At 39.3% G+C, this 14,990-nt stretch overlaps 1 protein-coding gene across 5 annotated transcripts in view; it reads left to right on the top strand.

Moving 5' to 3' along the window:
* Nucleotides 1–14,990, top strand: part of INTU (inturned planar cell polarity protein) — a 97,486-nt gene that overhangs the window by 17,233 nt on the left and 65,263 nt on the right. For all 5 annotated transcript variants that reach the window (XM_044930410.2, XM_044930409.2, XM_044930412.2 and 2 more), the window contains exon 2: nt 7,488–8,023. In XM_044930410.2, the coding sequence (XP_044786345.2) occupies nt 7,488–8,023 (536 nt within the window). The remainder of the gene's footprint in view (nt 1–7,487; nt 8,024–14,990) is intronic.

The raw sequence follows: 14,990 nt of genomic DNA on the forward strand, positions 1-14,990 counted from the left end.
ACCAGAGTTAGATCGTGTCCTTAACTTAGTGCACTGTAGACTTGCCCCGTTTAGCTGAAGTGTTGGGATAGGGGATGGGGTCATCATTAGCATAGTTCCAGTGGAGATGTGTCCCTGGTGCAAAGAGTTGTTTCAGGCAACAGGTTCACAGTTGTTAGCTCACTGGCTCACCCCTTCTCTGTTGTGCTTCACATTTGTTCAGTGGTGGCTGTGGCTGGACTGGAAGGAACACCATCAGCCCACCCCAGGTTCCCCACCTTCTCAAGCTAGCACAGATTTTATCCATTAAAAATCATTATTTCCTTTTAGAAAACAAGCAGAAGACTTTGGAGATGAAAATTTAGATATTGCTGGTAGACAGAACATAGAAATGAAAACACAGAAAAGCATTGCGCAGACCAGTCCTTACTGAACCAAGCCCCAGTGGAATCCATGATCATTTGTCATGCTGCTTCTTTTCGTGTGGTTTTTCTCTGTCCCTAGACTTGCCCTGCTCTACCTGTTAGTACTGTGTAACTACATAGCTACATGTATTGGCTGCCTAGGTAAAGCATGTGTGCTTTTCCCACTAAAAAGAAAAAACTATAACGTAAGAGGTTTGAAATTGTAGCCAAAATCTGTTTTCCTTAAGGAAATGTGCCGTGAGGGCTGGCTGTTTCATAACATTTTTCTTGTTCTTGTGGTGACCAAGGAAATGCTGATGCTATTTCACTTGGTGAAAAATGCTGACATTAATGCAGCTAAGGATCTGAGAGATTCGATCACTTAGAAGAAGAAAAAAAGATGTAGTATCAACATGGAATTCTTGAATACATCAATAATTGAGCAACTTATTAGCATTATCTAAAGTTTGTTTTCTTTAATATATTTCTGTTACAGCTTATGTAAGCAAACTAGATTATCTGCAGATTAGCAAGTTTTTCTCTAGGAAGAAGGCCTCTGCCCATATTTACCACATCATTTAGAGTTTGAACCCAATTGATGTGCCATCAAACTTTGCAGGCCGACTATAAATACACAGTTATTTCTGTTTAGAGCAAAGCAGAATAAAGAAAGTAAGAATCTCATTGAAAGACATTTGCACAATAACAGCTTTGCAGCTTGCACCATAGGATCTCAGAAAAAGATATGAAAGGATATTTATGTTAATATTGATTGCTGTGATTTTTATATATCATAAAAATCTTAAAACTGGTAGACTTAAAAATGAATCTTTTATTTTGGAATAAATTTATGTTTACAGAAAAGTTGCAAAGGTAGTACAAAGAGTTTCTGTAAATTCTTCACCCAGTTTTTCTCTGATGTTAACCTTTTACACAAATATGGTACGTTTGTCAAAACTAAGAAATTAACATTAGTACAGTCCTATTAACTAAACTCCTGACTTTATTCAGATTTCACCGTTCCTCTGCTTAAGTCCTTTTTCGGTTCCCAGATCCAATCCAGAGTATCATATGGCATTAGTCATCATGTCTCCCTAGTTTCCTCCGGTCGTGACAGTTTCTCAGTCCTTCCTTGTTTTTCATAACCTCAGTCACTTGGTTAAGGTAGTGACTGCCAGATTTCTTCACTGTGAAGCTGCTGCATTTCACTTCCCATGCTCTCTTCTTTGGAAGCACATCACTGAGTCCAGTCCACACTAAAGAGGAAGCAAGATTAAGCTCCATCTCTTAGAGTGGGGTGTATCTACATACAATACTAATTTCACTATTAATGAATAGTTGCAATGAAAAGTTTGGGTTTCTTGTTGTTTTTAGTACACCTCATCCATTAAAATAGAACTAGTTTGAGAGTATAGTCTTCCACCTTTGTAAACTTTCTGGCATGTTTATCAGTTATACTCTTGATGTTTTTGTAATAGGAATTAATCACCTGTGGTAGAAATAAGGAGGGCTTCCCTGTGGTTCAGTGGTAAAGAGTCTGCCTACAATGCAGGAAGCTTCAGGAGATGCAAGTTCTATCTCTGAGTTGGGAAGATTCTCTGGAGGAGGGCATGGCAACCCACTCCAGTATTCTTGCCTGGAGAATCCCCAGGGATAGAGGAGTCTGGCAGACTACAGTCCACAGGGTCGCAAAGAGTCAGAGCTGACTGAAGTGACTTAGCACGCACGCACTAAAGTAAGGAACCTTCTGGGAATCCTGATCTGTGGCCTTAAAGGCACTGTCTAGTTTTGGTTCCTGTGTCACCAGCACTTAGCTGGAACCTAGCAGAGATTGTTGGAGACATTTCATTTACTGCTAGGGCTTGGAAGAGTGCAGAAATACAAGAGCTATATCTGATAAGGGTGTACATTTCTCCACAGTTCTGACTCGGGGGCGAGATGACTGGAGCTGTCGTTTGTCCTTAACTGTGCCAGACATGTTACTTTACTTGCTGTTAATGACAGCTCTGCGAGATAGCTAGACTCCATTTACTAGAAGAGAAAAGCTAAAGCTCAGAAAAGTGACCCTCTCAAAAGAACAGCTTCACCAAGGTCTGTGACTTCTCAGTTCATTTTCCTTTTATTATGTGTTTTGTCTTCATTTGTATACTACAGTCATTTCTTTGTCTTGATTTTTGTCTCTTATCCCCTTTTTAAAAATTTCTTCCTCTTCTTAAAAAGCAAATTATTCTGCTTAAAGTGAATTATTTTTTAAATCTAGAGGTTAAGAAAATGGATCTCATTCATTGCTGGTGGAGATGTGAACTGCTATAGTCTTTGGGTAAAAATATATATGTATATACATATATATTACAAGTATATATATGTCTATGTATGTGTATGTACATATATATATTTCCCTACATAAAAAAATGGTTATTGTAGTGTTGTACATAGGAGCCCCCTCCCCCCAAAAAAATGAATATAAAGCTTATCAGTAGGTGAGTAATCAAATTCCCTTAGGCTACATACCTTAATGTAGCCATTCAGTTCAGTTCAGTTGCTCAGTCGTGTCCGACTCTTTGCAGCCCCATAAATTGCAGCATGCCAGGCCTCCCTGCCCATCACCAACTCCCGGAGTTCACTCAGACTCACATCATTCGAGTTGGTGATGCCATCCAGCCATCTCATCCTCTGCCGTCCCCTTCTCCTCCTGCCCCCAATCCCTCCCAGCATCAGAGTCTTTTCCAATGAGTCAACTCTTTGCATGAGGTGGCCAAAGTACTGGAGTTTCAGCTTTAGCATCATTCCTTCCAAAGAAATCCCAGGGCTGATCTCCTTGAGAATGGACTGGTTGGATCTCCTTGCAGTCCAAGGGACTCTCAAGAGTCTTCTCTAACACCACAGTTCAGAAGCATCAATTCTTCAGCACTCAGCTTTCTTCACAGTCCAACTCTCACATCCATACATGACCACAGGAAAAACCATAGCCTTGACTAGATGGACCTTTGTTGGCAAAGTAATGTCTCTGCTTTTGAATATGCTATCTAGGTTGGTCATAATTTTTCTCCCAAGGAGTAAGCATCTTTTAATTTCATGGCTGCACTCACCATCTGCAGTGGTTTTGGAGCCCAAAAAAATAAAGTCTGACACTGTTTCCACTGTTACCCCATCTATTTCCCATGAAGTGGTGGGACCGGATGCCATGATCTTCGTTTTCTGAATGTTGAGTTTTAAGCCAACTTTTTCACTCTCCTCTTTCACCTTCATCAAGAGGCTTTTGAGTTCCTCTTCACTTTCTGACATAAGGGTGGTGTCATCTGCATACCTGCCATTCAGTTCAGTTCAGTTGCTCAGTCGTGTCCGACTCTTTGCGACCTCATGAATCTCAGCACGCCAGGCCTCCCTACCCATCACCAACTCCCGGAGTTCACTCAGACTCACGTCCATCGAGTCAGTGATGCCATCCAGCCATCTCATCCTCTGTTGTCCCCTTCTCCTCCTGCCCCCAATCTGTCCCAGCATCAGAGTCTTTTCCAATGAGTCAGTTCTTCACATGAGGTGGCCAAAGTACTGGAGTTTCAGCTTCAGCATCATTCCCTCCAAAGAAATCCCAGGGCTGATCTCCTTCAGAATGGACTGGTTGGATGTCCTTGCAGTCCAAGGGACTCTCAAGAGTCTTCTCTAACACCACAGTTCAAAAGCATCAATTCTTCGGCGCTCAACCTTCTTCACAGTCCAACTCTCACATCCATACATGACCACAGGAAGAACCGTAGTCTTGACTAGACAGACCTTTGTTGGCAAAGTAATGTCTCTGCTTTTGAATATGCTATCTAGGTCGGTCATAACTTTTCTTCCAAGGAGTAAGCGTCTTTTAATTTCATGGCTGCAGTCACCATCTGCAGTGATTTTGGAGCCCCCAAAAATAAAGTCTGACACTGTTTCCACTGTTTCCCCATCTGTATCTGCCATTAGGTATTTCTAAATCATGATTTTAAGTGATAAATTATACAGGTGTGTGCATGTGCATATGTGTAGGTTCCAATCACTTTTTCAAAACAAACAGCAGATTTCCCTATATATATTTTATATTGTTATAAGAACATCGATTTTCAGAAATTTTTTTTATTGAAGTATAGTTGATATACAATGTTATGTATCAATATATAACGTTAGTTTCTGGTATACAGCAAAGCGAATCAGTTGTACTTATATATCTATATTCTTTTTCATATTCTTTTCCATTTTGATTCATTACAGGATATTAAATATAGTCCTTTGTGCTATATAGCAAGACCTGTGTGGTACATAGATTTTAACATCATTTATGTCAGTGAAAGGTAGGAAGGGAGGATGACCTGTACAATAATTACATGCCCATTTATGTAAAATGAGTCTGCCTATATATATAAGAAAGGATGCATGAAAGTACAGTTGCCAACTAGAAATCTAGTCAGCATCAGTTCTTTCCTCTTGCTCATCATCACATCTAATCAATCTCAACGTCCTGGTGATTTTTAAGCATCTCTCAAATGTTTTTCCTGCTTTCCATCTCCTCTCCCATTGCCTAGTTATATCATATTTGCTTGGACTATGGAAGCAGCCCCCTGCATGGCCTCTTACTTGAATTTTTGTCCACCTCAACTTCTATCATCCTGTCAGAGTAGAGCTGTTCAAAGGTTATGTGACTTGGAAACCCTCTACTAAAAGTCTTCACTGATGCTCTCTTACCTACACAACAAAATCCAAACCTTTTGCAGGGGTCCCTCACAAAATTAGAACTCCATATCTCCTATCATTTCCCAACTCACCAACTCTACTCTGACAACCACCGATGAGCTGTGGTTGTCCACATAGACCAAGGAGACTACCCGTCAAGGCCTTTGCTCATCCTGGTACTTTTGTTTGGAATTCTCATCTCATCCTCTGTTTCAGCCCTCCAAGCCCTCCTCCGTGGCCACTTTAAAACTCACCTCTGTGGTCTCCCTACTGGAAAGTCTCCCTTGATCCCACCCTCAACTTGGCCAAGCTGGATAAACTCTCTTTTGCACTGACCATGTGTATTGTCATGAGCTCTTTCTCAGTTTCTCCTCTCCTCTGGACAAGGGAGGAAACTGATGTTATCATCACTGTAATTCTAGTACTCAGCACAGTGCCTGGCGCGGTTTATTTGTTCCACTACTGAATGCCACCCTCCCTGGCACACTTCCCTGCTGGGATCATTAACTCGTAACCAAAAAGTGGTTTCACATTCAGATTTTAGAGAATAAGATGAATCATGTTTAGCAGGGAGGGATAAATGTTTCTTTGGAATCACGTATCTTTAATATATAGGACTTCCCTGGTGGCTCAGACGGTAAAGCGTCTGTCTACAATGTGGGAGACCTGGGTTCGAGCCCTGGGTTGGGAAGATCCCCTGGAGAAGGAAATGGCAATCCACTCCAGTACTATTGCCTGGAAAATCCCATGGACAGAGGAGCCTGGTAGGCTACAGTCTATGGGGTCGCAAAGAGTCAGACACGACTGAGCATAATGATGATGATGATCTTTAATATAAATAACATAGCAGATTAAAAGGGTGAGATGATAAAGCAAATCAGCTTCATTCATTTTCTAATTGATATGTATCTCCATAAGTAATTGTGTATAATTATGGTATTTTCATTATGCCATTTTAAATTATGGTACATTGTTATCTAATTTTTTATGGCAAAGACACAGTTATTTATCAGTAGAACTGCAGAGTTATTAAATGCTGATTTCTGCAGGTATAGACAGATATATTCAAAGCAACTGATAATGGTGAATAATACACATGTGCCTAAGCACCTAAAATGATGCCACACATTGGGGACCAGCAAGGGCCAAAGAAATGTTAGTTTTGATATCTGGGGATAGTTACACTTTTTTTTTTTTTTTAAACCAAACATATATAGTTGAAAATTCAGTATTAATTACCAACCACAGACCAGGGCAGTGGTTAGTTTCAGAGTGAGTAATAGAATAGTGCGTTTTTTTGGATTAATTTCCACAATATTTAGAAAGAGACACTTGACTCTTAAGTTAAAAGAACCAGGGTTGCTAATAATAAATACTGCAGAAAATAGAGATGTCTTGTAACTGAATAATGAGGACACAGATTATACCCTTTCATGCCAGCGTGTTACAGTCCATGTTTCTGAAAAAAACTCTCTCCACATGTTAGTTTTTTTCCACTGTAACAAATTTTGCTTTAAAGTATACCAATTTGAAAGGTAAACTGTAACATAGAACAGGATAGAGTTTGGTTAGTTCTGTTACCTTAAGAAGAGTATTTTTGTTTTTCAGTGCTGTTTCAATCACTTTAATAGCAACAATTTTGTTTTTTTCAATGTCCTACTTCCCAGTTAAAAGGTTTTTTTTTTTTTCACATGATGAATTGTGTAATATGTGGTTTACTTTTCCTGCTAAAATTGTTCATTAAAAAGAATTTTATGGAAATTTTAGGCTACAAAGTGATTATGATTAACTGTGATTGTATGATAAATTAGTTGATCTCAGCAAAGATTTTAGTCCATGGTGAGTGAATGTTCCTTTTTTTGAAAATTTATTATATAAACAAAGTCTCTTAATATTGGTAGGCTTTAGTTTTTGTTTTAGCATGTCAGCCATGATGAATAATTTCTATGCAAATAAGATGTTTTTATGTACAATTTCCAAATGTCTTACATCTGTAGACATAATTGCATAATCAACTACTAACATAAATTATTGTCCAGTGAAATTGTCTAAAGTGAACAAAAACCACACAGGGAATTAAATTTAAAAAACAAAACAGAACCTTAGATTCTAGAAGAGGGCCATGTCTTTTTTTCATTTGTTTTCTTTGCTATCACTGTGCCATTTTGATCCCCTCTCCTCCAACCCCAGTTCTTCAAGGCTCTACAAACAGCATTCTACAGTAAATAATGCTGATGCTCACAGTAAATTAGAAACAGTAAGGAGACTTTGAGATAATCAAGGAGCTTTCACCCTTCCCATCCCCCTTCACCCCAGCCCCTACCCTCATCCCCATGCTGGAAAGGCATAACTGTTTTTCTTATGTTTGGCTGCGATTCAGACTGTCTTTTTTCTTTTCCATAGTGACCTTGAGCCTGAATGGCTGGACAGTGTGCAGAAAAATGGAGAGCTGTTTTATTTGGAGTTGAGTGAGGATGAGGAGGAAAGCCTCCTTCCTGAGACACCTACCGTGAACCATGTCAGATTTAGTGAAAATGAGATTATTATCGAAGAAGATTACAGAGAAGGAAAAAAGTATGAACCCAAACTCAAGCGGTTTACCAAGATTTTAAAAAGTAAAAAACTTTTACCCAAGCGCTATAATAAAAAAAATAGTAATGCCAGCGGGCCAGTATCCATTCTAAAGCATCAGTCCAATCAGAAAACGGGAGTTGTTGTCCAGCAGTGGCACAAAGATGTGAATATCTACATAAACCCCAAAAAGCTAACCGTCACCAAAGCCAAAGAGCAGCTCAAGCTTCTGGAAGTACTTGTTGGGATTATCCATCAGACCAAGTGGAGCTGGAGAAGAACTGGAAAACAGGGCGGTGGAGAGAGGCTTGTGGTCCATGGCCTGCTGCCAGGAGGATCTGCAATGAAGAGTGGTCAGGTTTTAATTGGTAAGTCCTGCTGGTGAACATCAGTCCTTGTTTGCAGGGTTAATGGTTGATGATGCCTTGTGAGGAAAGTGATTAAAACAAAATTATACTGAGTCTCAACTAATTAAAGATTGCTCAGTGATATTTGGGCAATATCATTTGGGATATTTGGGACAGTGGTGAAATTGTAAGGATGGTGTACTGCAATGAGCAGTGTTCTTTAGACAAGCACTTTAGTGCACTGAATATGCATGCATACCTTGTTCAGCCAGGGAACAACTTAACTAATTTTTGAGTTTTTATAAATTTTATTTCATCTTGGTTTTATTTGCTGACAAGAAAAAGAAAATTGACAGTACAGTGATAATTTAGGTTTGAATGACCTATATCCAATAACATGATACAAAAATATGTAATTTAAGAATAAAAATACTTTAAAATTGTATGTTTGGACTTAAGCACACTGAGTTCTTGGAGTGGTTTTTAAATGATTTCCTTTGGCACATTTAGCAACAGTGGTGTTACAAATAAGTTTCCTTTTATGGGCATTTGTCATAAAATATCCTACCAATTTTGAAGGGAAAATAATAAACCTATGAGTTATTCTGAATATGTGTTTAAGATGAGCATTTTGTGTTGCTGATACATTTTAAACTGTTGGATATATTTGAATTAATAGCAACTTTATTACCTAAAGATAAATTAGTTAAAGACGAGACTATGTTGTTAATGAAACTTACAGGTATTAACAATTCTCAAAGCTGATGGTCTTAAGCTGACTCAGTCTGAGAGCTTTTGATAAAGGAGTTTTTTAAGATTCTTTAGAAACCATTTAAAATATTTTAAAAATATCTTTTACTTAAAAGTCCAACTTTGGTTTGTCATTGATGTAACAGATTTTTTGAGCATCTGCTAAATGCCAGGAATACAAAGGTTACACTAATGATCCAGTTATTCCTCTTAAGTAGCTCATACTGTTGTGAAGGGCTTCCCTTGTGGCTCAGCTAGTAAAGAATCTGCCTGCAATTCAGAGACCCTGGTTCGATTCCTGGGTCAGGAAGATCCACTGGAGAAGGGATAGGCTACCCCCTCTAGTCTTCTGGCTTGGAGAATTCCATGGACTGTATAGTTCATGGAGTTGCAAAGAGTCAGACATGACTGAGTGACTTTCACTTAACTGTTGTGGAAGAGGTGGGTCAAAAATAAGCAGTTTCCTGCAGTGTGATAAATGCCACGATGGGGATTTACAAGGGGGAATCTTATAGGAAGGGCATCTGTGCAGAGTGTGTGTTCTAACTGGTTGCAACAAGATCTCCATTTTCTCTCCTTAAAATGTATTTTGATACTCCTCCCATGGAGAGTTATAGTCTGAGTGGGTGTCTCTGCCCCGCCTCCCTGGCCTTGAACCTGGGTTGGCCTGCGCCTGCAGCTTAATTAGTACTGTGTAACTTAAGAAGTGGGATTGTAAACAGGCGATGCTGCTTGCCTGTCACCATTCTGTGAGGAAGTGCTTGCCTGTCACTGTTCTGTGAGGACACCCAGGCGGCATGAAGAGGCCTTGAGTAGTAGTATTCTGGCTGATGGCCCCAGCTGAGGCCCCAGCTACCCTTCCCAACGGCCACCAGATGTGAGTGAAGAGTCTGTCCAGGGAACTCCAGCCCCAGCCACTGTCTGGCTGCAGCTACATGAGAAGCCCTAGTGAGAACCTCAGCTGAACCCCATCCACCCCAGTACTGGGAGAGATAATAAATGGTGGTTGGTGTTTGTTTCTTTCTTTTTTTTTTAATTGAGATATAATTGACATATTAGTTTCAGGTATACAGCATAATGATTTTATATTTGTGTATACTCTGAAATGATCACCACAATAAGTCTAGGAAGCATCCATCTTCACACATAGTTACAAAAATGATCATTGTTATTTGAAGCTAGTGAGTTTTTAGGTGATCACTTAGGCAGTAACAGGCACCTGGAACAGGAGCTAGTGCATACTTACATTCTCTGAAGTCCTCACTTTCCTTCTGTGTAAAGTTACAGGATTGGGCCAAAATATCTCTAGGGTTTTTTCTTTTAGTTCTGTGAAAGGAGGCCAGCATCCCTGCTTATGAAATCCTGCCTGGTTGTTGCAGGATTGCCACCGTAACTGTAGGATCCCACATGCTGGAAAACCCCAGCGCATGTCCTCTCTTTATATTCACCTGGGGCCTTTGCTGAGAATACCCATTTGGACTGAGTTTTAGACAAATCTCGAAAATTCTTTGTACCCATTTCTCTTGAAACCTAACAGAGAGGTCGTTATGACCAGTGAGCCTCCTGTTCCTTATTTCTTTTCCCCTGATAATCGCTCCAGTCTGCTGACCCTCCTAGGAATGCCAGTTACCTCTGGGTGTGATCTTTGCACCTCTGTATGGGAGGAAAGAGAATCCACTAGAGAGGAAGACTACCAGGGTGGGCCTACTGTTTATTGTTAAAATAATTTAAAGGTATCCGAGATGCTAGTAGTCTACTTTATTAACCTGAGTGAGGTAGCATGTATTGTACTACAATTTATGCACTTTTCCTGCATGTGTATTAAATAGCAATAAAAAGTTAGAAAGATTATAACTTAAAATAAGTAGAAAAGGAAATTTGTTGAAATAAAATGATTATTTCATCTTTGGCACAGGGCAAAATGCTTGGCTCATAATAAGCCCTCAAAAACATGTACTGAATGAATAAACTATGTAAAAAGAATACATGCAGGGTTATTGTTACCATCTTTCTAAATTCCATATATATGCGTTAGTATACTGTATTGGTGTTTTTCTTTCTGGCTTACTTCACTCTGTATAATAGGCTCCAGTTTCATCCACCTCATTAGAACTGATTCAAATGTATTCTTTTTAATGGCTGAGTAATACTCCATTATGTATATGTACCACAGCTTTCTTATCCATTCATCTGCTGATGGACATCTAGGTTGCTTCCATGTCCTGGCTATTATAAACAGTGCTGCAATGAATTCAGAAAGATGGTAACAATAACCCTGTATATGAGACAGCAAAAGAGTCACTGATGTTTAGAACAGTCTTTTGGACTCTGTGGGAGAGGAAGAGGGGGGGATGATTTGGGAGAATGGCATTGAAATATGTATAATATCATATATGAAACGAGTTGCCAGTCCAGGTTCGATGCACGATACTGGATGCTTGGGCTGGTGCACTGGGACGACCCAGAGGGATGGTATGGGGAGGGAGGAGGGAGGAGGGTTCAGGATGGGGAACACATGTATACCTGTGGCAGATTCATTTCAATATATGGCAAAACCAATACAATATTGTAAAGTTAAAAAATAAAATTAAATTAAAAAAAATACATGCAGGGAAAACAATTAGAAGTTAATATAAATACAGCAAAATGCTGTGGTGTTGGATTAGTGTGGGGGCTTTATGGGTGATTGTTGTCTGCTTTTTCAAGTTTTGAATTTTATGATTAAGCCCTATAGTTTTAAAATTATATAATTTGGGAATAAAGAATGGATGATTTTTTTTCAGCATTTATTTTTTAAAATTCTCTGAGCAGTCATAGGTATTAAGCTTGTGAATAATGAATATTACCTCATAACCTAACTTACACCAGAGATATAAATCACTGCTAGGAAAGAGCCTTCGTCCTTGAATGCTTCATTGGGCAGATGCCCTCATTTATCAGGATCAGAAGTCCTGTTCCAAGTCGGGTATGTGTTCATACCCATCAATGGACAATTTTAATGTCATGGTGAGTTTGCTAAATGCACAGCACCTTGCTGAATTGCACAAGGTGCTTCTGTGGTGGTAATTTCTCACTTGTTTCTGTCACGGTGACATGCACACTGCAGTCGCCCTACAGGCAGGAGGATCATGAGAGCTTGCTTGCTCCAGGTGACCTGCCCTTGGCTCATTGGAGAGTGACCCACCGTTGACTAAAGTCCCTTGAGCAGCACAGTGAGACTGGTGACTCCTCTTTCTTTTCACGACAGCAGAAATCTGTTCTATTCTCACTCTTCTTTGCTGGTTTCTTGGGGGTTTTGCTCCCTTTCTTGGTGCCATTTTTGCTGTTCAGGCTGCCAAGGGCTTGCATGTTTATTTTTATATTTCTGTTAAAGTTTGACAGCTAATTGCTCCTGAACGACCTGTAGCAGGTCCCCATCTTGGTCAAGAGCAAGTATAAGTTCTCCTTTTATCTCCATCCTAGAAACTGGCTATCATCTGTGTTTTATTTTTTTTTCTTCAAGATTATTATCCAAGTCATTTAAAATTAGGTGTTCTTTTAAGGATTGGGAAGGATAGGGTTAGAAAAAGTACACATTGGTATTCTAGACCCTGCATACCCTGAAGACTATTTCTGATGAAGAATAAACAAAGTTTTTATTTCAAGTTCTTTTTGTATCAACTTCTGATATGCTCCCCTGTGGTCACTAAATAGATTTGTTTTATATAATATTTGTGCTGTTTTGCTTTTAAATTTTAAAAAAATTCTGGAAGCGCTTTTTGATATACTTTTAAAAATCATTTAAATTGAGGTGTTACTCTATAACATGCCCAAATCTTAAATGAATACTCAGTGAATTTTAACGTATCTATATACCTTTGTAACTGCAACCCAGGTGGGTACCCATATGCTCCATGGTGCATCCTCCTTATTGGTACACCCACCAAAGATAATCTTCTAAAAGTCAGAAGTTTTCTAGCAACAGTTGATTTCACCTCTTCTTTAGCTTCATGTATATGGAAGTATATGGTGTGTATTCTCTTGTTTCTGTTTTCTTTACTTTATAGTCTATGAGACATGTGAATGTTGTCACTGTGTAGTAATCCATTGTATGAATGCATACTATTTATTTTTCCATTCCACTGTTGACAGACATTGGGGGTTTGCAATTAAAATATCTGAAGCTCTCTTTTGAAAAGATAGCTTTGGGTTTTATGAACATGTCATGTATGGATGTGAGAGTTGGGCTGTGAACAAAGCTGAGCGCCAAAGAATTGATGCTTTTGAACTGTGGTGTTGGAGAAGGCTCTTGAGAGTCCCTTGGACTGCAAGGAGATCCAACCAGTCCATCCTAAAGGAAATCAGTCCTGGGTGTTCATTGGAAGGACTGATGTTGAAGCTGAAACTCCAATACTTTGGCCACCTCATACGAGGAGTTGACCCATTGGAAAAGACTCTGATCCTGGGAGGGATTGGGGGCAGGAGGAGAAGGGGACGACAGAGGATGAGATGGCTGGATGGCATCACCAACTCAATGGACATGAGTTTGAGTGAACTCTGTGAGTTGGTGATGGACAGGGAGGCCTGGCATGCTGTGATTCATGGGGTCGCAAAGAGTCAGACATGACTGAGCGACTGAACTGAACTGAATGTGTGATTTTACTATCTAATCTTTGGTAGACTGTTATTTGGTATACATTTTTGTCTTCTCCCATTATAGTTGTAACACTTTGATATTCTTTGTTTTCCTATATTTACAATCCCCAAGTAAAATTACTTTTATTTATTTGTTTATTTTTGACTGTACCGTGTGGCTTGTGGGATCCTAGTTCCCCGACCAGGGATCAAACCCAGGTCCCCTGCAGTGGAAGCACAGAGTCCCAACCCCTGGACCTCCAGGGAAGTCCCCATTTCTATATGTTTAATGAAAATAATTCTACTTACTTGTCTCTCTTCTCTCATATAATTTATCCCCCATATTTTTACCCATGGTACTTGATCCACTAGTAAAGACACTGAAGCAGTGACTTCATTGGAAAGAGAATTTTAAGAGATTTTAGGCCCTTGTAGAGAGAGTCTGGTGCAGTTACTTCCCTCCGTGGGTGAGCACCAGAGGTGTCATGTTCCTTATCCAAGAGCAGCCAGCCAGCCAGTCAGTGATAAAGCTGGGATCTATGGGTTGTGAATTCTGTTCACAGAGCTCTTTCACTTAACCATGTTGCTCACTTGAGTGGGTGGGGAGTGCCAAAAGATTTCCCTTTGAAACAAAAAAGAAATGATTTAATCCTTTCAAAAATGTAATTGGGAAATAAGCTACCACAATGTACTGTTTAATCCAGTGAATCCATTTTGAAACATTTGTTCTCAAGAAGTCATCTATAAGACACACCTGCAAGCCATCTCAGCAGATCAAGTCAGGCCCACCAGCCTAAAATCTCTTAAAATTCTGTCTTTGCAATGAACTCACCACCCATTTTTGTGCAGTCTGCAAACTGAGAATGGTTTTAACCTTTTTCAATGGTTAGAAAACAAATCAAAAGAGTGATATTTTATGACATATGAAAACTTTATGAAATGCAGACATCAGTGTTCATAAATAAAATTTTATTGGAACACAGCTACATTCATTTGTTGATTGCTGCTTTAAAGCTACAATGTCAAAGTTGAAGAGTTGCAACAAAGACCATATGGCCTGCAGAGCCTAATGTATTTACTGATCTGAGCCTTTTCAGAAAAAGTCTGCTGACCCCTGATGTAAAAAGAGGAAAAACTATGTGCATGAAAACATTTGTTGAAGCATTTTTTAGTTAGAATAAAAAACAAAAAACATGAAAATGTCAGGCCAACAGTATGGTTATTTAAATTATAATTTAATAATTATAAATTATTTGTTATTTGACCATTAAAGTTATAATTCTAAAAACTATATAACCAGCATAAAAATTCTTATTACTTGAGAGATTTAAAAGCAAAAAATAATTCCTGATGACTCCTTTGTGTGAACAGAGGTAAAGACTAAAAATAATTTTCAAAATTAATCATGGCTATAAGTGGCTCAGCTGGTTAAGAACCCATCTGCCAATGCAGGAGACCCAGGTTCAATCCCTGGATTGGGAAGATCCCTTGGAGAAAGGAATGGCCACCCACTCAAGTATTCTTGCCTGGAGAATCGCATGGACAAAGGAGCTTGGTGGGCTACAGTCCATGGGGTTGCAAAGAGTTGGACACGACTGAGTGACTGAACAATGACAATTAGTGC

This window comes from Bubalus bubalis, chromosome 17 (genome assembly GCF_019923935.1).
Source record: "Bubalus bubalis isolate 160015118507 breed Murrah chromosome 17, NDDB_SH_1, whole genome shotgun sequence".
Classification (NCBI taxonomy): Eukaryota; Metazoa; Chordata; class Mammalia; order Artiodactyla; family Bovidae; genus Bubalus; species Bubalus bubalis.